This window comes from Anolis sagrei, chromosome 11 (genome assembly GCF_037176765.1).
Source record: "Anolis sagrei isolate rAnoSag1 chromosome 11, rAnoSag1.mat, whole genome shotgun sequence".
In the NCBI taxonomy this organism is placed as follows: domain Eukaryota; kingdom Metazoa; phylum Chordata; class Lepidosauria; order Squamata; family Dactyloidae; genus Anolis; species Anolis sagrei.
The window spans coordinates 738887-761480 of record NC_090031.1 but is presented as its reverse complement, the minus strand read 5'-3'; the positions used below and the strand labels follow the sequence as shown (position 1 = coordinate 761480).

At 47.3% G+C, this 22594-nt stretch overlaps 1 protein-coding gene across 3 annotated transcripts in view; it reads left to right on the top strand.

The window, feature by feature from the left end:
* Positions 1-22594, top strand: part of LHX2 (LIM homeobox 2) — an 81535-nt gene that overhangs the window by 46766 nt on the left and 12175 nt on the right. For all 3 annotated transcript variants that reach the window (XM_060757615.2, XM_060757614.2, XM_060757613.2), the window contains exon 4: positions 17312-17517. In XM_060757615.2, the coding sequence (XP_060613598.2) occupies positions 17312-17517 (206 nt within the window). The remainder of the gene's footprint in view (positions 1-17311; positions 17518-22594) is intronic.

Below are 22594 nucleotides of genomic sequence, written 5' to 3'. Positions count from 1 at the left end.
ACTGTAACTCTTTACATGGGCTGGAGCCCAGGGACCAATCTACTCCCTGAAAGCCTCATGGGGTCCTTGCTGTTGTTAGTGTCTTTGCATATTGACCAAGACTCAACCCCTATTGTGCAGTCTGGTGCCCTTGCCCTTTGCAGAACTACAAGTTACTATCTCTTATTGGGGGGGGGGGCATGCTCGGCTTCACCATCACTGGGTTGTTGTAGACTTTTTGGGCCGTATGGCTGTGCTCTAGAAGCATTCTCTCCTGACATTTCATCTGCATCAAAAATCATCCAGGCGTCCCCTGGGCAACGTCCTTGCAGACGGCCAATTCTCTCACAACAGGAGCGGTTGCTCCTGACACGATAAAAAATAAATAAATCTCTCCTGACATTTCATCTGCATCTCAGAGGTCCTCCCAACCTCTGAGGATGCCTGCCATAGATGCAGGCGAAACGTCAGGAGAGAATGCTTCTCAAACATGGCCACCATTGTCCTTTTCCTGCCTGATGGCAGAAAGGGGTTGGACTGGATGGTCCTTAGGGTCTCTTTAACTCAATGGATAGATTAAATCTGGAAGGCTGTGCGGTGCATCTTCTGACATGTGTTTTTCCCTTGGGAAATCCCCATGGCCAAACTGGTTCAGACTGGCTCAGGTTCTGCCCCCCACCCCTCTCAACTCTCCCCCCAGTTCCCTGCTCGGAGGAGCGCCCATTTGGACCCATTCACAGGGCATGAGGTTAGACAAAGAGGCCATTCAGGCTTTGTCTGGGCAGACTGGCGATGATGATGATGATGATGATGTTTTGGGCAGGAAAGGGTTGCCGTGGGTCTGGGTCTGGCAAAGGTCCAGCCGCTTGGATTCTTGTTTGGAGAGCTTGTGGAAGAAGAGGAGGAGGGACAGGGCTGGCCGGAGGGGGGGGGGGGAAGATGGAGGCCATGGTGGGTATGTAGGTGACACAACTAAAGCACACCCGACAGATGGCCATGCAGACTCTGTGTCAAAATCTCTGGAGAAGAAGATGCCACTGGACTCCTAGGTAGTATATTCCACGGTGTCCTTTGTAATGTTTAAATAGGATGTGTTGTTGAAGGCTTTCATGGCCGGAATGTCTGGGTTGCTGTGAGTTTTCGGGGCTGCCTGGCCATGTACCAGAAGCATTCCCTCTTGATGTTTCACCCACGTCTGTGGCAGGCATCTTCAGAGGTTATGAGGTCTGTTGGAAACTAGGCAACTGAAGTACACACACACACAGACACACACACACAAGCTGTACCCGCCAAGCGTTGCTGTGGCCAGCCTTCCCTCCCTCTTTCTCTCCTTCCTTCCTTCCTTCCTTCCTTCCTTCCTTCCTTCCTTCCTTCCTTCCTTCCTTCCCTCCCTCCCTCCCTCCCTCCCTCCCTCCCTCTTTCCTTCCTTTGCTCTTTTGCTCCATCCTTCCTTTTCTCTTTCCTTGCTTCCCTCCCTCTTTCTCTCCTTCCTTCCTTCCTTCCTTCCTTCCTTCCTTCCTTCCTTCCTTCCTTCCTTCCTTCCTTCCCTCCCTCCCTCCCTCCCTCCCTCCCTCCCTCCCTCCCTCTTTCCTTCCTTTGCTCTTTTTCTCCATCCTTCCTTTTCTCTTTCCTTCCCTCCCTCCCTCTTTCTCTCCTTCCTTCCTTCCTTCCATCCATCCTTCCTTCCCTCCCTCCCTCCCTCCCTCCCTCTTTCCTTCCTTTGCTCTTTTGCTCTTTTGCTCCATCCTTTCTTTTCTCTTAGCCTTGCTTCCCTCCCTCTTTCTCTCCTTCCTTCCTTCCATCCTTTCCTCCCTCCCTCTTTCCTTCCTTTGCTCTTTTTCTCCATCCTTCCTTTTCTCTTTCCTTCCCTCCCTCCCTCTTTCTCTCCTTCCTTCCTTCCTTCCATCCATCCTTCCTTCCCTCCCTCCCTCCCTCCCTCCCTCTTTCCTTCCTTTGCTCTTTTGCTCTTTTGCTCCATCCTTTCTTTTCTCTTAGCCTTGCTTCCCTCCCTCTTTCTCTCCTTCCTTCCTTCCATCCTTTCCTCCCTCCCTCTTTCCTTCCTTTGCTCTTTTTCTCCATCCTTCCTTTTCTCTTTCCTTCCCTCCCTCCCTCTTTCTCTCCTTCCTTCCTTCCTTCCATCCATCCTTCCTTCCCTCCCTCCCTCCCTCCCTCCCTCTTTCCTTCCTTTGCTCTTTTGCTCTTTTGCTCCATCCTTTCTTTTCTCTTAGCCTTGCTTCCCTCCCTCTTTCTCTCCTTCCTTCCTTCCATCCTTTCCTCCCTCCCTCTTTCCTTCCTTTGCTCTTTTGCTCCATCCTTCCTTTTCTCTTTCCTTCCCTCCCTCCCTCTTTCTCTCCTTCCTTCCTTCCTTCCATCCATCCTTCCTTCCCTCCCTCCCTCCCTCCCTCCCTCTTTCCTTCCTTTGCTCTTTTGCTCTTTTGCTCCATCCTTTCTTTTCTCTTAGCCTTGCTTCCCTCCCTCTTTCTCTCCTTCCTTCCTTCCATCCTTTCCTCCCTCCCTCTTTCCTTCCTTTGCTCTTTTGCTCCATCCTTCCTTTTCTCTTTCCTTCCCTCCCTCCCTCTTTCTCTCCTTCCTTCCTTCCTTCCATCCATCCTTCCTTCCCTCCCTCCCTCCCTCCCTCCCTCCCTCCCTCTTTCCTTCCTTTGCTCTTTTGCTCTTTTGCTCCATCCTTTCTTTTCTCTTAGCCTTGCTTCCCTCCCTCTTTCTCTCCTTCCTTCCTTCCATCCTTTCCTCCCTCCCTCTTTCCTTCCTTTGCTCTTTTTCTCCATCCTTCCTTTTCTCTTTCCTTCCCTCCCTCCCTCTTTCTCTCCTTCCTTCCTTCCTTCCATCCATCCTTCCTTCCCTCCCTCCCTCCCTCCCTCCCTCCCTCTTTCCTTCCTTTGCTCTTTTGCTCTTTTGCTCCATCCTTTCTTTTCTCTTAGCCTTGCTTCCCTCCCTCTTTCTCTCCTTCCTTCCTTCCATCCTTTCCTCCCTCCCTCTTTCCTTCCTTTGCTCTTTTTCTCCATCCTTCCTTTTCTCTTTCCTTCCCTCCCTCCCTCTTTCTCTCCTTCCTTCCTTCCTTCCATCCATCCTTCCTTCCCTCCCTCCCTCCCTCCCTCCCTCTTTCCTTCCTTTGCTCTTTTGCTCTTTTGCTCCATCCTTTCTTTTCTCTTAGCCTTGCTTCCCTCCCTCTTTCTCTCCTTCCTTCCTTCCATCCTTTCCTCCCTCCCTCTTTCCTTCCTTTGCTCTTTTGCTCCATCCTTCCTTTTCTCTTTCCTTCCCTCCCTCCCTCTTTCTCTCCTTCCTTCCTTCCTTCCATCCATCCTTCCTTCCCTCCCTCCCTCCCTCCCTCCCTCTTTCCTTCCTTTGCTCTTTTGCTCTTTTGCTCCATCCTTTCTTTTCTCTTAGCCTTGCTTCCCTCCCTCTTTCTCTCCTTCCTTCCTTCCATCCTTTCCTCCCTCCCTCTTTCCTTCCTTTGCTCTTTTTCTCCATCCTTCCTTTTCTCTTTCCTTCCCTCCCTCCCTCTTTCTCTCCTTCCTTCCTTCCTTCCATCCATCCTTCCTTCCCTCCCTCCCTCCCTCCCTCCCTCTTTCCTTCCTTTGCTCTTTTGCTCTTTTGCTCCATCCTTTCTTTTCTCTTAGCCTTGCTTCCCTCCCTCTTTCTCTCCTTCCTTCCTTCCATCCTTTCCTCCCTCCCTCTTTCCTTCCTTTGCTCTTTTGCTCCATCCTTCCTTTTCTCTTTCCTTCCCTCCCTCCCTCTTTCTCTCCTTCCTTCCTTCCTTCCATCCATCCTTCCTTCCCTCCCTCCCTCCCTCCCTCCCTCTTTCCTTCCTTTGCTCTTTTGCTCTTTTGCTCCATCCTTTCTTTTCTCTTAGCCTTGCTTCCCTCCCTCTTTCTCTCCTTCCTTCCTTCCATCCTTTCCTCCCTCCCTCTTTCCTTCCTTTGCTCTTTTTCTCCATCCTTCCTTTTCTCTTTCCTTCCCTCCCTCCCTCTTTCTCTCCTTCCTTCCTTCCTTCCATCCATCCTTCCTTCCCTCCCTCCCTCCCTCCCTCCCTCCCTCTTTCCTTCCTTTGCTCTTTTGCTCTTTTGCTCCATCCTTTCTTTTCTCTTAGCCTTGCTTCCCTCCCTCTTTCTCTCCTTCCTTCCTTCCATCCTTTCCTCCCTCCCTCTTTCCTTCCTTTGCTCTTTTGCTCCATCCTTCCTTTTCTCTTTCCTTCCCTCCCTCCCTCTTTCTCTCCTTCCTTCCTTCCTTCCATCCATCCTTCCTTCCCTCCCTCCCTCCCTCCCTCCCTCCCTCTTTCCTTCCTTTGCTCTTTTGCTCTTTTGCTCCATCCTTTCTTTTCTCTTAGCCTTGCTTCCCTCCCTCTTTCTCTCCTTCCTTCCTTCCATCCTTTCCTCCCTCCCTCTTTCCTTCCTTTGCTCTTTTGCTCCATCCTTCCTTTTCTCTTTCCTTCCCTCCCTCCCTCTTTCTCTCCTTCCTTCCTTCCTTCCATCCATCCTTCCTTCCCTCCCTCCCTCCCTCCCTCCCTCTTTCCTTCCTTTGCTCTTTTGCTCTTTTGCTCCATCCTTTCTTTTCTCTTAGCCTTGCTTCCCTCCCTCTTTCTCTCCTTCCTTCCTTCCATCCTTTCCTCCCTCCCTCTTTCCTTCCTTTGCTCTTTTGCTCCATCCTTCCTTTTCTCTTTCCTTCCCTCCCTCCCTCTTTCTCTCCTTCCTTCCTTCCTTCCATCCATCCTTCCTTCCCTCCCTCCCTCCCTCCCTCCCTCTTTCCTTCCTTTGCTCTTTTGCTCTTTTGCTCCATCCTTTCTTTTCTCTTAGCCTTGCTTCCCTCCCTCTTTCTCTCCTTCCTTCCTTCCATCCTTTCCTCCCTCCCTCTTTCCTTCCTTTGCTCTTTTGCTCCATCCTTCCTTTTCTCTTTCCTTCCCTCCCTCCCTCTTTCTCTCCTTCCTTCCTTCCTTCCATCCATCCTTCCTTCCCTCCCTCCCTCCCTCCCTCCCTCTTTCCTTCCTTTGCTCTTTTGCTCTTTTGCTCCATCCTTTCTTTTCTCTTAGCCTTGCTTCCCTCCCTCTTTCTCTCCTTCCTTCCTTCCATCCTTTCCTCCCTCCCTCTTTCCTTCCTTTGCTCTTTTTCTCCATCCTTCCTTTTCTCTTTCCTTCCCTCCCTCCCTCTTTCTCTCCTTCCTTCCTTCCTTCCATCCATCCTTCCTTCCCTCCCTCCCTCCCTCCCTCCCTCTTTCCTTCCTTTGCTCTTTTGCTCTTTTGCTCCATCCTTTCTTTTCTCTTAGCCTTGCTTCCCTCCCTCTTTCTCTCCTTCCTTCCTTCCATCCTTTCCTCCCTCCCTCTTTCCTTCCTTTGCTCTTTTGCTCCATCCTTCCTTTTCTCTTTCCTTCCCTCCCTCCCTCTTTCTCTCCTTCCTTCCTTCCTTCCATCCATCCTTCCTTCCCTCCCTCCCTCCCTCCCTCCCTCTTTCCTTCCTTTGCTCTTTTGCTCTTTTGCTCCATCCTTTCTTTTCTCTTAGCCTTGCTTCCCTCCCTCTTTCTCTCCTTCCTTCCTTCCATCCTTTCCTCCCTCCCTCTTTCCTTCCTTTGCTCTTTTGCTCCATCCTTCCTTTTCTCTTTCCTTCCCTCCCTCCCTCTTTCTCTCCTTCCTTCCTTCCTTCCATCCATCCTTCCTTCCCTCCCTCCCTCCCTCCCTCCCTCTTTCCTTCCTTTGCTCTTTTGCTCTTTTGCTCCATCCTTTCTTTTCTCTTAGCCTTGCTTCCCTCCCTCTTTCTCTCCTTCCTTCCTTCCATCCTTTCCTCCCTCCCTCTTTCCTTCCTTTGCTCTTTTTCTCCATCCTTCCTTTTCTCTTTCCTTCCCTCCCTCCCTCTTTCTCTCCTTCCTTCCTTCCTTCCATCCATCCTTCCTTCCCTCCCTCCCTCCCTCCCTCCCTCTTTCCTTCCTTTGCTCTTTTGCTCTTTTGCTCCATCCTTTCTTTTCTCTTAGCCTTGCTTCCCTCCCTCTTTCTCTCCTTCCTTCCTTCCATCCTTTCCTCCCTCCCTCTTTCCTTCCTTTGCTCTTTTGCTCCATCCTTCCTTTTCTCTTTCCTTCCCTCCCTCCCTCTTTCTCTCCTTCCTTCCTTCCTTCCATCCATCCTTCCTTCCCTCCCTCCCTCCCTCCCTCCCTCTTTCCTTCCTTTGCTCTTTTGCTCTTTTGCTCCATCCTTTCTTTTCTCTTAGCCTTGCTTCCCTCCCTCTTTCTCTCCTTCCTTCCTTCCATCCTTTCCTCCCTCCCTCTTTCCTTCCTTTGCTCTTTTGCTCCATCCTTCCTTTTCTCTTTCCTTCCCTCCCTCCCTCTTTCTCTCCTTCCTTCCTTCCTTCCATCCATCCTTCCTTCCCTCCCTCCCTCCCTCCCTCCCTCTTTCCTTCCTTTGCTCTTTTGCTCTTTTGCTCCATCCTTTCTTTTCTCTTAGCCTTGCTTCCCTCCCTCTTTCTCTCCTTCCTTCCTTCCATCCTTTCCTCCCTCCCTCTTTCCTTCCTTTGCTCTTTTGCTCCATCCTTCCTTTTCTCTTTCCTTCCCTCCCTCTTTCTCTCCTTCCTTCCTTCTTCCTTCCTTCCAGTTCCTCCCTTGAACACAGGGTTGTTCTTCCAGGTGAGGTCTGACCAAAGCAAAATCGAGTGGGGCTTCCATTTCCCTCGACCGCAGTGGTGCAAGTGGTGATGTGCAAGCCATGCGCTTCCTCGCAGTTTCCGTTCCCAGAAAGGGAAGGTTGAGGAGCTGCTGGTGGGACTCTCCTGGGAGACAGGCGGGCTTCTCTCGATCCGTGAGGCTTTGAACCTTGTTGACAGTTAAATGCCGAAGATACAATTGATTGGCTTCTAGCCCAATGTGGTGACGCAGCTTCAAAGGGGGGTGGCATGCTTGTGAGCGGTCTTCCGATTTAAGAACATAATGGATCCCTTGCTTTGCACTCTATAAAACCCTAAACGGCTCCAGCCCAGTTTACCTGTCTGAAGGTATCTCCCTCTATGAACCTTCAAGGACCTTGAGATCGTCTGGAGAGGCCCTGCTCTTGGTCCCACCACTGTCATAGTTGCGTTTGGTCGGACAGCGTATCTGTCCAAACCCCGGAGTTTGAGATCATCTGGGGAGGCCCTGCTCTCGACTCCACCGCTATCACAAGTGAGGTTGGTGGGGATGAGGAGCAGGGCCTTCTCAGTGGTGGCCCCTCACCTGTGGAACTCACTCCCGGGGGAAATTAGGGCATCAACATCCCTCCTCTCCTTCAGGAGGAAATTAAAGACGTGGTTGTGGGACCAGGCCTTCGGGCAATCTGACAACTAGATAAGGACAATCAGATGACTAGGACTGACAGGACTGACAATGTGGAATTGGAAATTGGACTATGAGATGGTGAACGCTGACCATTAATGAGGAGTAATTGGTTTGTATTGGTTTTATTGGTTTTATTGTTGTAATGCAGGAACTGTTGGTTAACTGTTAATTGCTGCTATATTGTTTTATACTACTGTTGTGTGATGCCGGCATCAAATTGTGCCTTTGTAAGCCGCCCTGAGTCCCCTCCGGGGTGAGAAGGGCGGGGTAGAAGTAACCGAAATAAATAATAAATAAGTGAGAGGCAGGGCCTTCTCGGTGGTGGCCCCTTGGCTGTGGAACTACCTCCCTAACGAGATCAGATCTGCCCCCTCCCTCATGACCTTCCAGAAGAAGCTCAAACCCTGGTTATGGGATCAAGCGTTTGCAGAATAGATGGTTTTAATTGACTTTTTTAGTTGATGGCAATGGATTGATTTGGAAGACGACATTAAACAGCTGTTTTAATGTATCTATAATTGTTTTTAATGTAGGTTAATGGTATATTATGTTTGTTTTATGGTTTGGCACCGAATGGTGTCTGTTGGTAGCCGTCCTGAGTCCCTCTTCGGAGATGTGGACGGGATAGAAATGCTCCGAATACATAAACAAATCAATATACTGACATGTATTGTCGAAGGCAACTCATGGGGTCAACTATAGACAGAAACATCCAGGAGAGAGCAAAGTTTGTGCTTGATAAACATACAAGTGGGAAAACTAGAGCAAAATGTGCTGCTTTTTTGTGCAATGTGTTGTTGAGAGTGTTCACTGGCTTGCTGTGAGTTTTCCGGCTGTCTGGCCATGTTCTGGGAGCATTCTCTCCTGACGTTTTGCCTGCATCTATGGCAAGCATCCTTAGAGGTTGTGAGGTCCTTTCGGTAGCCATCCTGAGTCCCTCTTCGGAGGCGTGAAGAACGGGATAGGAATGCTCCTGATACATAAATAAATCAATATGCAGACATGTGTTGTCGAAGGCTTTCATGGCTGGAATCACTGGGTTGTTGTAGGTTTTTCGGACTGTATGGCCATGTTCGGAAGCATTCTTTCCTGACATTTCACCTGCATCTATGGCAAGCATCCTCAGACGTTGTGAGGTCCTGTTGGTAGCCGTCCTGAGACCCTCTTCAGAGGTGTGGACGGGATAGAAATGTTCCAAATACATAAATAAATCAATATGCTGACATGTATTGTTGAAGGCTTTCATGGCTGGAATCACTGAGTTGTTGTAGGTTTTTCAGGCTGCATTGCCATGTCCGAGAAGCATTGTCTCCTGACGTTTTGCCTGCATCTATGGCACGCATCCTCAGAGGTTGTGAGGTCCTATTGGTAGCCATCCTGAGTCCCTCTTTGGACGTGTGGATGGGATAGGAATGCTCCTGATATATAAATAAATCAATATGCTGACATGTATTGTTGAAGGCTTTCATGGCTTGAATCACTGGGTTCTTGTAGGTTTTTCAGGCTGTATGGCCATATTCGAGAAGCATTTTCTCCTGACGTTTTGCATGCATCTATGGCAAGCATCCTCAGAGGTAATGAGGTCTGTTGGAACTAGGAAAAAGGGTTTATATATCTGTGGAATGACCAGGGCGGGACAAAGGACTCTTGTCTGCTGGAGCTAGGTGTGAAAGTTTCAACTGACTACCTTGATTAGCATATAATGGCCTGACAGTGCCTGGAGCAAACTTTTGTTGAGAGGTGATTAGATGTCCTTGTTTGTTTCCTCTCTGTTGTTGTGCTGTTGTAATTTTAGATATGTATTGCCGAAGGCTTTCATGGCTGGCATCACTGGGTTGTTGTAGGTTTTTCGGGCTGGATGGCCATGTTTGAGAAGCATTCTCTCCTGACGTTTCGCCTGCATCTCTGGCAGGCATCCTCAGAGGTTGTGAGGACCTCTGAGATAGAGGTCCTCACAACCTCTGAGGATGCCTGCCATAGATGTAGGCGAAACATCAGGAGAGAATGCTTCTCAAACATGGCCATACAGCTTGAAAAACCTACAACAACTCTATGCAGACATGGCTATCCTCCAAGTAAATCCAACTCCTCCTTTGAATTGTACTACCCTCATGGAACCCATCTTTCCATGCACAACGTACAAGATTTAATTCCTGGCTTCTGGGGGAAAAAATCTTGAAATCCTGGAAATATAATTGTGCGAAACATCTGGTCAAGCCAGTGTTACAGACAGTGCTTACTTCGACGAAAGGTGTCCGATCCAGTGTAAGTCAGGTGTGTGTCTCTCCCAGGTGTGGGCATTTCCCACGGAAGCCTCCGTGGAATTCACGAAACCCGTACGATGCTTTCGCAGAACCCGAGGGCTCCACGGAGCACAGTTTGGGATCGGCTCTGCTACGCTGTTTCTGGGGAAAGCCTCACTCTTCTTTGCCATTTGCACTCTGCTTCTCTTCCTGGTTGGATGGTTGCAATGGTTGCATTTTGTCCCCGGTGACTATGTTGGACGCAAACATCTCTTTTCCAGGCTGGACTTTCCTTTATGGAAACCACCAGCAAATACAAAGAGCGCGCCTCTCGTCTTTGGATTTCGTTGGCTGCAAAACAACAAAGGCGATGCCTGCCTTGGGAAGGTCCCTTGATATTTATTCAAGAGCAACAGGGCACTCCGTGCATGTCGAACATTACTAGAGGTTTATGTGCAAAGGGCTTCCAGTCTTTTACTGCGCCAAGAAAAGCAACATAACTCTAGCTTCTACATGCGAATGAGGGCATTGCCTGGCAAAAAAATCAATATGCAATGTATTGTCGAAGGCTTTCATGGCCGGAATCACTGGGTTGTTGTAGGTTTTTTGGGGCTATATGGCCATGTTCTAGAGGCATTCTCTCCTGATGTTTCGCCTGCATCTATGTCAAGCATCCTCAGAGGTAGCGAGGTCTGTTGGAACTAGGAAAAAGAATTTATATATCTGTGGAATAATGACCAGGGTGAGACAAAGGACTCTTGTCTGCTGGAGCTAGGGGTGAATGTTTCAACTGACCACCTTGATTAGCATTTGATGGCCTGGAAGTGTCTGGAGCAATCTTTTGTTGAGAGGTGATTAGATGTCCTTGTTTGTTTCCTCTCTGTTGTTGTGCTGTTGTAATTTTACAGTTTTTTAATACTGGTAGCCCGATTTTGTTCATTTTCATGGTCTCTTCCTTTCTGTTGAAATTGTTCACATGCTTGTGGATTTCAATGGCTTCTCTGTGTAGTCTGCCATGGTGGTTGTGAGAGTGGTCCAGCATTTCTGTGTTCTCATAGCCATAGCAGAGCACCTGAGGAACCAACCTGGACACACTCCGTTTTCCATTCTTGAGTTCGGAGTAGAGCAACTGCTTTGGGAGACGGTGGTTGGGCATCCCGACAATGTGGCCGGTCCAGCGGAGTTGATGGTGGAGGACCATCGCTTCAATGCTGGTGGTCTTTGCTTCTTCCGGCACACTGACGTTTGTCTGCCTGTCTTCCCAAGAGATTTGCAGGATTTTCCGGAAGCAGCACTGATGGAATTGTTCCAGGAGTTGCATGTGACGTCTGTAGACTTTCCACGTTTCGCAGGCGTAGAGCAGGGTTGGGAGAACAATAGCTTTATAGACAAGCCCCTTGGTCTCCCTAGGGCTGTCTCGGTCCTCAAACACTCTCTGCTTCATTCGGAAGAATGCTGCACTCGCAGAGCTCAGGCGGTGCTGTATTTCAGAGTAAAATGTTGACGTCTGTAGACAGTCCACGTTTCACAGGCGTAGAGCAGGGTTGGGAGGACAATAGCTTTATAGACAAGCCCCTTGGTCTCCCTAGGGCTGTCCCAGTCCTCAAACACTCTCTGCTTCATTCGGGAAAATGCTGCACTCGCAGAGCTCAGGCGGTGTTGTATTTCGGTGTCGATGTTGACTTTGGTGGAGAGGTGGCTGCCAAGGGAGTGGAAATGGTCAACATTTTCTAATGTTACACCATTAGTCTGTATCTCTGGCCTTGGAGAGGGATTGGCTGGTGTCTGCTTGAACAGCACTTTGGTTTTCTCGATGTTCAGTGACAAGCCGAGCTTCTCGTATGCTTCTGCAAAGGTGTTTAAAGTGGCTTGCAGATCTTCTGAATGCGCACAGACGACGTTGTCATTTGGGATGTAACCAGAGCATGGACCACTGTGGCCAAGTCAGACTTCCCAAGGTACGGGCGCAGCTGGCGCACAAGCTCCCTTGGGGTTCCAGGCTCAGCGATGAGGCCAGGATCACTCCCAAGCTGCGAACCTGAGTCTTCAGGGGGAGTGTCACCCCTTCCGTCCAACACAGGCTGTAATCCTATGCACTGTTTGGCCTTGCGACTGACCAGTAGGACCTCTGTCATGTCTGGATTCAGTTTCAATTTGTTCGCCCTCATCCAGTCCGACACAGCGGCCAAGCACTGGTTCAAGATCTGGACAGCCCAGCATTTGAATACACCTATACGGCATCTCCGCTAATTCCAATCAGTTCATTAATCCCCGCATTTGACTCTCCCTTGGCCCTTTATTTACTCAGTAAACGTTCAATAAAGGAAATAATCTGCATTTAATCTAAAGCTGTGTCAGTATATTGGATGTGAGATAATGGACAACGGTAACAGCCTGGGCAGATGTGTTTAGACAGCTGGATCAATTATTCCCATTTTAATACTCCCTCGGCAGGTATTTGATCTCATTTCCCTCCTCCTTTTATTTCTTTTGCTTGGAGTCGTTTTGGAAGAGAAGGTAAATAATGGCCAAGGGTGAGCGAGGGGCATCACACGAGGCCGGCGCCTGCATTTCCATAGATCCCATTCCCAAAACAAATGGGATAATAATAATAATTTATTTATCGTGTCATCCGCAACCAGAACATTGTGTTACATTTCTAACAGAACAAAACAAACAAACAGATAAAAAAACTACACAAATTTTGCAAACTTAGTAGCTGATTAAATGTCCTTTGACCAGTCTCTGGCCACTTGGAGTGCCTTTGGTGTTGCCGCAAGAAGGTCCTCCATCGTGCATGTGGCAGGGCTCAGGGTGCATTGCAGCAGGTGGTCAGTGGTTGGCTCTTCTCCGCACTCGCATGTCGAGGATTCCACTTTGTGGCCCCATTTCTTGAGGTTGGCTCTGCATCTCGTGGTGCCAGAGCACAGTCTGTTCAGCGCCTTCCAAGTTGCCCCGTCTTCTGTGTGTCCAGGGGGGAGTCTGTCATCTGGTATCACCCACGGATTGAGGTGCTGGGTTTGAGCCTGCCACTTTTGGACTCTCGCTTGCTGGGGTGTTCCAGCGAGTGTCTCTGTAGATCTAAGAAAACTATTTCTTGATTTGAGTCATTGACGTGCTGGCTGATACCCAAACAGGGGATGAGCTGGAGATGTCTCTGCCTTGGTCCTTTCACTATTGGCTGCTAATTCCCGGTGGATGTCAGGTGGTGCAATACTGGCTAAGCAGTGTAATTTCTCCCGTGGTGTAGGGCGCAGACACCCCGTGATAATGCGGTATGTCTCATTAAGAGCCACGTCCACTGTTTGAGCGTGGTGAGATGTGTTCCACAATGGGCATGCATACTCAGCAGCAGAGTAGCCAAGCGCAAGGGCAGATGTCTTCACTGTGTCTGGTTGTGATCCCCAGGTTGTGCCAGTCAGCTTTCGTATGATATTGTTTCTAGCACCCACTTTTTGCTTGATGTTCAGGCAGTGCTTCTTGTAGGTCAGAGCACGGTCCAGAGTGACTCCCAGGTACTTGGGTGCGCTGCAATGCTCCAGTGGGATTTGTTCCCAGGTAATCCTCAGAGCTCGGGATGCTTGTCTGTTCTTGAGATGAAAGGCACATGTCTGTGTTTTAGATGGATTAGGGATCAGCTGGTTTTCCCTGTAATAGGCAGTTAGAGCACCTAGAGCTTCGGAGAGCTTCTGTTCAACCATCTCAAAGCTCCCTGCTTGAGCAGTGATGACACGATCATCAGCATATATGAAGCTCTCATAGAATCATAGAATCCTAGAATCAAAGAGTTGGAAGAGACCTCTTGGGCCATCCAGTCCAACCCCATTCTGCCAAGAAGCAGGAATATTGCATTCAAATCACCCCTGACAAATGGCCATCCAGCCTCTGCTTAAAAGCTTCCAAAGAAGGAGCCTCCACCACACTCCCTCCGGGGCAGAGAGTTCCACTGCTGAACGGCTCTCACAGTCAGGAAGTTCTTCCTCTCTGTCCCTTCTGGCAGTGGCTGGTCATTTGTGTAGATGTTGAACATGGATGGAGCAAGCACGCTCCCCTGAGGCAGGCCGTTCTTCTGTTTCCGCCATCTGCTTCTCTGGCCCTGGAACTCAACAAAAAAGCTCCTGTTTTGTAGCAGGTTTCCTATGAGGCGGGTGAGGTGGTCGTCCTTTGTGAGATTATACATTTTTCTCAGGAGGAGGCAGCGGTGGTTCACAGTCTCATAAGCCGCTGACAGGTCTATGAAGACAGCTCCTGTGATATAATAATAATAATAATAATAATAAAAATAAAGGGAAGGGAAACCGAACTGGGAAGAGAAGACTCCAAGAGGCAGTGCCTTTGCTGATTGATTTCCCCTCTCTGGATTCCTTATTGCAAGCAGAATTGGTTGGGAAGTGTGTTTGCGTCTCTTGCCCGCCTTTGCAAAAACCGTGTGTGCAGATCGAGGTCTGTTTTGCTCCGTCTTGTGAGCGCTCTTTGTTTCTTCATTATGAGCCCATCTTGATCTAAATTGTCTCCCGGAAACGCCTGGAAAGGACGACTCCTCCAAACAGATTACTTCAAGGGAATTGGGGATTTAATGGGAGGGAAATAGACAACTTGGAGGTCCTTGTAGCTCCTCCAACCTCTGCTCTCCAAAGTATGGAGAGAGCTTTTGGTTAAGCGTACAACCCTTTTCTCCATGTTGGATTTTTCTCCTTGTGCCCCATTTCATGCTTCTATTCCATTGTCTTTTTTTGGATGTTTGATGGGGAAATGCAGAAGTTTTGATGACAGGAGAGCTGTAGTTTTGATTCAAGCAGGCTGTTAAAGATGAAGGATTTTAAGATGAAGTCAGGAGGTGATGTGGTTTTCAAATCCAAATAGTAGGCATGGGTAACAACGGAAAAAAATGTTTCTAAACTTGTTTCGTTTTTAGGGGTCCATCACGTTTCGTTTTTTTAAAGAATTCTGAAATTTTCCTTTTAATTTGAAATTTACAAAATTTCGTATAATTACGAATTGATTCGTTAATGGTGGACGCGATTGCACAATATGCTAAAAAAGCCTCCAAATGGGACAGGAGGAACTTCTGAAGCTTCCCTCTCCCTCTGTTGTTGACTGTTGGTGTGATAAAACACACAACAACTATAAAACTTGCACCAGACATGCGAAAATAATTACGAAACAATTACGAAATAATTACGAAATAATAACGAAATAAATTGAAAAAATTGTTTCGAATCTAATTTACTCCTCACACTATTCCTGCATGGTTCAATATTGGATCGTAAGCTAATTTAAATACGAATTAATAACGAATTACGAAATAAACGAACGAAACCGCCCAAGCCTACCAAATAGGTTTTAATGGTTTTTCACTGGGAATTTTAAAGATTGTTCATGTTTGCATATTTGTCTATTTTCAATTGTATGCTGATGCGTTTATGTTAAGCTGCGGGAGAGATAAAGTGAGGTATTAATAATCTATATAAATAAAAATGTGATGTTCGTTTGTGAGATTAACAGAACTCAAAAAACCACTGGACAAATTGACACCAAATTTGGACACAAGACACCTAACAACCCAAAGTATGTCCTTCACTCATAAAAACACAACAAAATGCAGCAGAAGAGACATAAAAAGCCCCCAAAAGCTAAATGATGAAAAGCTAAACGACAATACAGAAAAAAAAGGAAGAAAGAGGGAGGGAAGGGGAGGGAAAAAAGAAAGAAAGAAAGAAACAGGGAGGGAAAGAAAGAAAGAAGGAAGGAAAGGGAGAAAGAAAGAAAGAAAGAAGGGGAGAAGGAAGCATGGAAGCAAAGAGAGAAGGAAGGAAGGAATGAGGTAGAGAAGGAAGAAAGGAGAGAAAGAGGGAGGGAAATAAAAAAGGGGAAGGAAGGAGAGAAGGAAAGAAAAAAGGGAAAGAGGGAAGGAAAGAGGGAGTGAAGGAAGGGGGAAGATGTTGAAAAAGAGGGAGGGAAGGAAAGAAGGAAAGAGAGAAGGAAGAAAAGAGAGACAGCAGAAGAGAAAGAAAAAGGGGAAAGAAAGGAAAGAGATAGAGAAAGAAGGAAGAAGAGAAGGAAAGAGGGAATGAAGGAAGGAGGGAAAGGAGAGAAAGAGGGAAGGTTGGCCACAGCAATGTGTGGCGGGTACAGCTTGTCTATAATGTTCATTTGTGGGATTGACATAACTCAAGAACCACTGGACGAATTGACACCATATTTGGACACAAGACACCTCTCCGGCCAACGAGTGACCATCACTCATAAAAACACTGAAAAACACAGCGGAAGCGACTTAAAAAGCCAAAAAAACAAAAAACATTACAACGCATGCACAAAACCACATATGTACACAAACACACATATGTACACATATACACAAATATATACAGAAATATATACACACATATATGCACACACAAAACACATACACAGAAAGGCGGAAGGAAGGAGAGAAGGAAGGAGAGAAAGAGGGAAAGAAGGAGAGAAGGAAATAAAAAAGTGAAAGAGGGAAGGAAGGAGAGAAGGAACGAAAGAGAGAAAGAGGGAGGGAGGGAAAGAGACAAGGAAGGATGGAACAAAAGCGCTAAGGAAGCGAGAAAAGAAACAGGTAGAGAAGGAAGGAAGAAGAAGGGAAAGAAAAAGAGGGAAGGAAGGAAAGAGAGAAAGAGGGAGGGAGGGATGGAAGGAAGTAAAGAGACAAGGAAGGATGGAACCAAAGGGCTAAGGAAGCGAGAAAAGAAACAGGTAGAGAAGGAAGAAGGGAAAGAAAAAGAGGGAAGGAAAGAAAGAGGGAGGGAAGGAAGGAAGGAAGGAAGGAGAGAAAGAAAGAAAGAGGGAGGGAAGGTTGGCCTCAGTAACATGTGGCGGGTACAGCTAGTAATCTATATAAATAAACATGTAATGTTTGTTTGTGGGATGAACATAACTCCAAAACCACTGGGCGAATGGACACCAAATTTGGACACAAGACACCTCTCAGGCCAAGGAGTGACCATCACTCATAAAAACACTGAAAGACACAGCAGAAGAGGCTTAAAAGGCCAGAAAAACAAAAAAATACATTACAACGCCTGTGCAAAACCACACACACACACACACACACACACACACATATATATACACACATATACATATACACAAATATATATACACACACAAAACACATGTACACAGACTGGGCCACAGCAACGCGTGGCAGGGGACGGCTAGTAATAATAATATAATAATAATACAACTGGAAAAACTGACACGATGTGGTTTTTAAATTCAAATAGGTTTTAATTTTTTTTTCCACTGGGAATTTTTAAAGACTATTTATTTTGAATCCTGTTTGGATGTTTGCATATTTGTGTGTTTTCAATTGTATGCTGATGCTTTTATGTTAAGCCGCTTTGACCCTCCCACAGGAGAGATAAAGTGAGGTAGTAATAATAATAATAATAATAATAATAATAATAATACAACTGGATAAGCTGACACGATGCGAGGATGTAAAGATTGAACTGCAAAGACCAGTTAAGGTGGTCCCAGTGGTGATGGGCACACTGGGTGCAGTGCCTCAAGTCCTTGGCCTGCACGTAAACACAAACAAAATTAGCACAAAAGGCCACCCTACTGGGATCTGCATGCATTATTTGCTGATACTGCAAAGCTCTGGATTCTAGAAAGGTCAGGCATAGGAGTGCTTTCTCCGTGTGGTGCCTGTTTGCCTGCCCATCCTTGTATTGACGTGTCCCTTTCTTTCTTTCTTTCTTTCTTTCTTTCTTTCTTTCTTTCTTCCTCCCTGGCTGCTCCTCCAGCCCTGAGCTGCAACGAGAACGACGGGGACCACCTGGACCGCGACCAGCAATACCCCAGCAACCAGAAAACGAAGCGCATGCGGACCTCCTTCAAACACCATCAGTTGCGGACAATGAAGTCTTATTTTGCTATTAACCACAACCCGGACGCCAAGGACTTGAAACAGCTGGCTCAGAAAACGGGCTTGACCAAGAGAGTGCTCCAGGTAAGGACAGCCCACCTGTCGGAGGAGGACGCCTCTTGTGCCAGGCAGAAAAGCCTCCTCAGGTGCACCTTCTTCCACGGAGATGCCACAGAGGGTTCGAAGCCTTTCCCCCGTCCTTTTCCCTGTTTGGTGGAAAGCAAATCTCCATGGTCTCTATTTAGAAATGCTGGTCCCCACAGGAACATGGCTCTTGTAGTTGTGGAGCACGAAAGGAAAGGCAGAACCCTGGTTCCCACCTGCAACTCACGTTGTGACCTGAAAGTACTTATTAGGAGGGAAAAGAGGGGACTAGAAAGTTCTATTTTCAAAATCCACGTTGCCTATCTATACGTAGATATGAAAAGTCAAAATGTGTGAGTGTGTGTGTGTATTTGTCCATTTGTACCACAAAGGCTGCTGCTAGGTGAAGTGGGTCTCTGTGATGTCATTGGATTGGGTGTTGCTAGGTGAGGTATCCCTCTGTGATGTCTCTGGATTGGCTATTGCTAGGTGAATGAGTGGCTATTGCTAGGTGAAGTGGCCCTCTGTGATGTCACTAGATTGGGTGTTGCTAGGTGCAGTGGCCTTCTGTGATGTCAATGGGTTGGCTGTTGCTAGGTGAGGTATCACCGTAATGTCACTGGACTGGCTATTGCTAGGTGGAGTGGCTACTGCTAGGTGAAGTGGCCCTCTGAAATGTCATTGGATTGGCCACTGCTAGTTGAAGGATTTGGTTAGACCGCATCTGGAATATTGTGTCCAATTCTGGGCACCACAATTCAAGAGAGATATTGACTCTAAGCTGGAATGTGTCCAGAGGAGGGCGACTCAAAGGATCAAGGGTCTGGAGAACAAGCCCTATGAGGAGCGGCTCAAAGAGCTGGGCATGTTTAGACTGAAGAAGAGATGGCTGAGAGGAGATATAATGAGGGCCATGTATAATAAATATGTGAGAGGAAGCCACAGGGAGGAGGAGGGAGCAAGCTTGTTTTCTGCTTCCTTGGAGACTAGGACGCAATGGAAGAATGGCTTCAAACGACAAGAGAGGAGATTCCACCTGAACATGAGGAAGAACTTCCTGACTGTGAGAGCCGTTCAGCAGTGGAACTCTCTGCCCCGGAGGGAGTGTGGTGGAGGCTCCTTCTTTGGAAGCTTTTAAGCAGGGGCTGGATGGCCATCTGTCAGGGGTGATTTGAATGCAATATTCCTGCTTCTTGGCAGAATGGGGTTGGACTGGATGATGGCCCAGGAGGTCTCTTCCAACTCTTTGATTCAATGATTCTATGATTGACTATTGCTAGGTGAAGTGGCCCTCTGTGATGTCACAAGATTGGCTGTTTCTAGGTGAGGTATCCCTCTGTGATGTCACAGGATTAGCTGTTGCTAGGGGAAGTGGCCCTCTGTGATGTCACTAGATTGGCTGCTGCTAGTTTAAGGATTGGTTGCGGCTAGGTGAGTGGCCCTCTGTGATGTCACTGGGTTGGCCATTGCTAGGTGAAGTATTGACTATTGCTAGATGAAGTGGCCCTCTATGGTGTCACTAGATTGGCTATTGCTAGGTGAAGTGGCTCTCTGTGATGTCACTGGGATAGAAAGGTGACATTTTTATCCTGAGCTGCCTTGAGTCCCTATATTGGGAGAATAGCGGGATAAGAATAAAGTAAATGTATACATGTAAAAGTATGTATGTACGTTTGACTGTTTACGCCACAAAGGCTGTTGCTAGGTGAAGTGGCCCTCTGTCAAGTCACTGGGAAAGAAAGATGATCTGTGCATGTGGGGAAAGGAGGAAAGAAGGGCTGGAGAAGGGAGAAAGTAGGCAGGCAGTGGTCCCAATGAGATCTGGGCAACCCGGGGCATGTGCCCGATTGTGTTCCTTTTCAAGGTCTTCGAAACAGTGGGCCACACAACTGTGATGTGGCTTTCATAGCAAGCCATGTTGGCCACATCTTGCAGGGAATCCCTCCTGGTTGAATTACCTAAGAAGGGCTGGTTGAGCCTCCGGTTTGCTCATAGCACTGACTTCCCATGTCACGAAATGCATCTCACACTCTTGCAAAGCCTGATTCCTGTATCTCAAGGGGCTCTCTTGTGAATTCGAGCTGCCAACTTTGGCTCAGATCGTGTGCCATTCCAGTTGGCGTGATCAAGATGCACAGAACACATTGAAACCAACGGGTCTGCAATGCAAATAAATTATTGAGGTACCTTAGCTCACCAACATCTGTACCAGCAGTTCTCAACCTGGGTGTCAGGACCCCTTTGCGGGGCGGTCATGAGGTAGTGTCAGAAGGATCTCCAAAGACCATAAGAAAACACAGTATTTTTTGCGTGGGAAGTTTGGCCCAATTCTATCGTTGGTGGGGTTCAGAATGCTCTTTGATTGTAGGTGAACTATAGATCCCAGCAACTACAACTCTCAAATGTCAAGGTCTATTTTCCCCAAACTCCATCAGTGTTGACATTTGGGCATATTGAGTATCCCTGCCAAGTTTGGTCCAGATCCAACATTGTTTGAGTCCACATTGCTCTCTGAATGTAGTTGAACTACAACTCCCAAACTCAAGGTCAATTCCCATTAAACCCTTCCAGTATTTTCTCTTGGTCATGGGAGTTCTGTGCGCCAAGATTGGTTCCGTTCCATCATTGGCAGACTTCAGAATGCTCTTTGATTGTAATAATAATAATAATAATAATAATAATAATAATAACAATAATAAGTGAACTATAAATCCCAGCAACTACAACTCCCAAATGTCAAGGTCTATTTTCCGCAAACTCCACATTTGAGCATATTGAGTATTCATGCCAGGTTTGGTCCAGATCCATCCTTGTTTGAGTCCACAGTGCTTTCTGCATGTAGGTGAACTACAACTCCCAAACTCAAGGTCAATGCCCATTAAACACTTCCAGTATTTTCTGTTGGTCATGAGAGAACTGTGTGCCAAGTTTGGTTCAATTCCCTCATTGGTGGAGTTCGGAATGCTCTCTGATTGTAATAATAATAATAATAATAATAATAATAATAATAATTGTAAGTGAACTATAAATCCCAGCAACTACAACTCCCAAATGTCAAGGTCTATTTTCCCCAAACTCCACATTTGAGCATATTGAGTATTCATGCCAAGTTTGGTCCAGATCCATCATTGTTTGAGTCCACAGTGCTCTTGGGATGTAGGTGAACTACAACTCCCAAACTCAAGGTCAATAATAATAATAATAATAATAATAATTGTACGTGAACTATAAATCCCAGCAACTCCAACTCCCAAACGTCAAGATTCTATTTCCCCCAAACTCCACCAGTGTTCACATTTGGCCATATTGAGTATCCGTGTCAAGTTTGGTCCAGATCCATCATTGTTTGAGTCCATAGTGCTCTCTGGATTTAGGTGAACTACAACTCCCAAATGTCAAGGTCTATTTTCCTCAAACTCCACATTTGAGCATATTGAGTATTCATGCCAAGTTTGGTCCAGATCCATCATTGTTTGAGTCCACAGTGCTCTTGGGATGTAGGTGAACTACAACTCCCAAACTCAAGGTCAATAATAATAATAATAATAATAATTGTAAGTGAACTATAAATCCCAGCAACTACAAATCCCAAATGTCAAGGTCTATTCTCCCCAAACTCCACATTTGAGCATATTGAGTATTCATGCCAAGTTTGGTCCAGATCCAACATTGTTTGAGTCCACAGTGCTCTCGGGATGTAGGTGAACTACAACTCCCAAACTCAACAACTGCTAAAACTTGAACAAATCTGGAGAACATGATGGTGGGAACTTTTTAAAATTAGAGACCACTCATGTTGTTTGGTGGATATTTGCATTGGATGTATTGCAAGCTTATAAATCTCTGACCCTCAAGCGATCTGGTCCTTTGTGACCTTGTTTGGGCCGTGAATTCCTTTCTGAGCCAATGTCAGACCTTTCTGACCACTGCCTAATGTTGTCTTCCTTCCGCCGCACTCTCTTCCGTTTTGCTGAGCGTGGATGAATGTCTCTTCCAATGAGTCCTGATGTGTCCAAAGCAGGATAGCCTAATTGTTTTGTGCTTCCAGGGACAACCCAGCCTTAATTGGCTGTCAGGCCCACTCGTTTGTCTGCAGGACTCTCCTCTTCTCCAGCCTCATATTTCAGATTAGATTCGTTCTCTTCTTCTTGTCATCTTCCTTCGCTCTCCATCTTTCGTAACCATAGATCGAAACTGAAAGTACTATGGCAGGGATAATGCTGACTTTGGTATTGAGGAAGCTCCCTCTCCCCCATTGTTATGTTCAGCAAGTTTGCTCTAGATGCATCATTGGTAGGGTTGAGCCTGCTCTCTGGCTGCAGGGTGAACTACAACTCCCACTATGGTGGGTCAGTCCCCTCAGACCCGTTCAGTAGGTGGAGTTAGTAATGGGGATTCTGCGTGCCAAGTTTGGTCCAGGTCCATCATCGGTGGAGGTCACAGTTCCACTGGTTGTGGGTGAACTACAACTCCCACTATGGTGGATCAGTCCCCTCAGACCCGTTCAGTAGGTGGAGATAGTAATGGGGATTCTGTGTGCCAAGTTTGGTCCAGCTCCATCATTGGTGGAGGTCACAGTTCCTCTAGTTGTGGGTGAACTACAACTCGCACTATGGTGGGTCAGTCCCCTCAGACCTCTCCAGTAGGTGGAGACAGTCATGGGGATTCTGCGTGCCAAGTTTGGTCCAGCTCCATCATCGGTGGAGGTCACAGTTCCTCTGGTTGTGGGTGAACTACAACTCCCACTATGGTGGATCAGTCCCCTCAGACCCGTTCAGTAGGTGGAGATAGTAATGGGGATTCTGCGTGCCAAGTTTGGTCCAGCTCCATCATTGGTGGAGGTCACAGTTCCTCTAGTTGTGGGTGAACTACAACTCGCACTATGGTGGGTCAGTCCCCTCAGACCTCTCCAGTAGGTGGAGATAGTCATGGGGATTCTGCGTGCCAAGTTTGGTCCAGCTCCATCATCGGTGGAGGTCACAGTTCCTCTGGTTGTGGGTGAACTACAACTCCCACTATGGTGGATCAGTCCCCTCAGACCCGTTCAGTAGGTGGAGATAGTAATGGGGATTCTGCG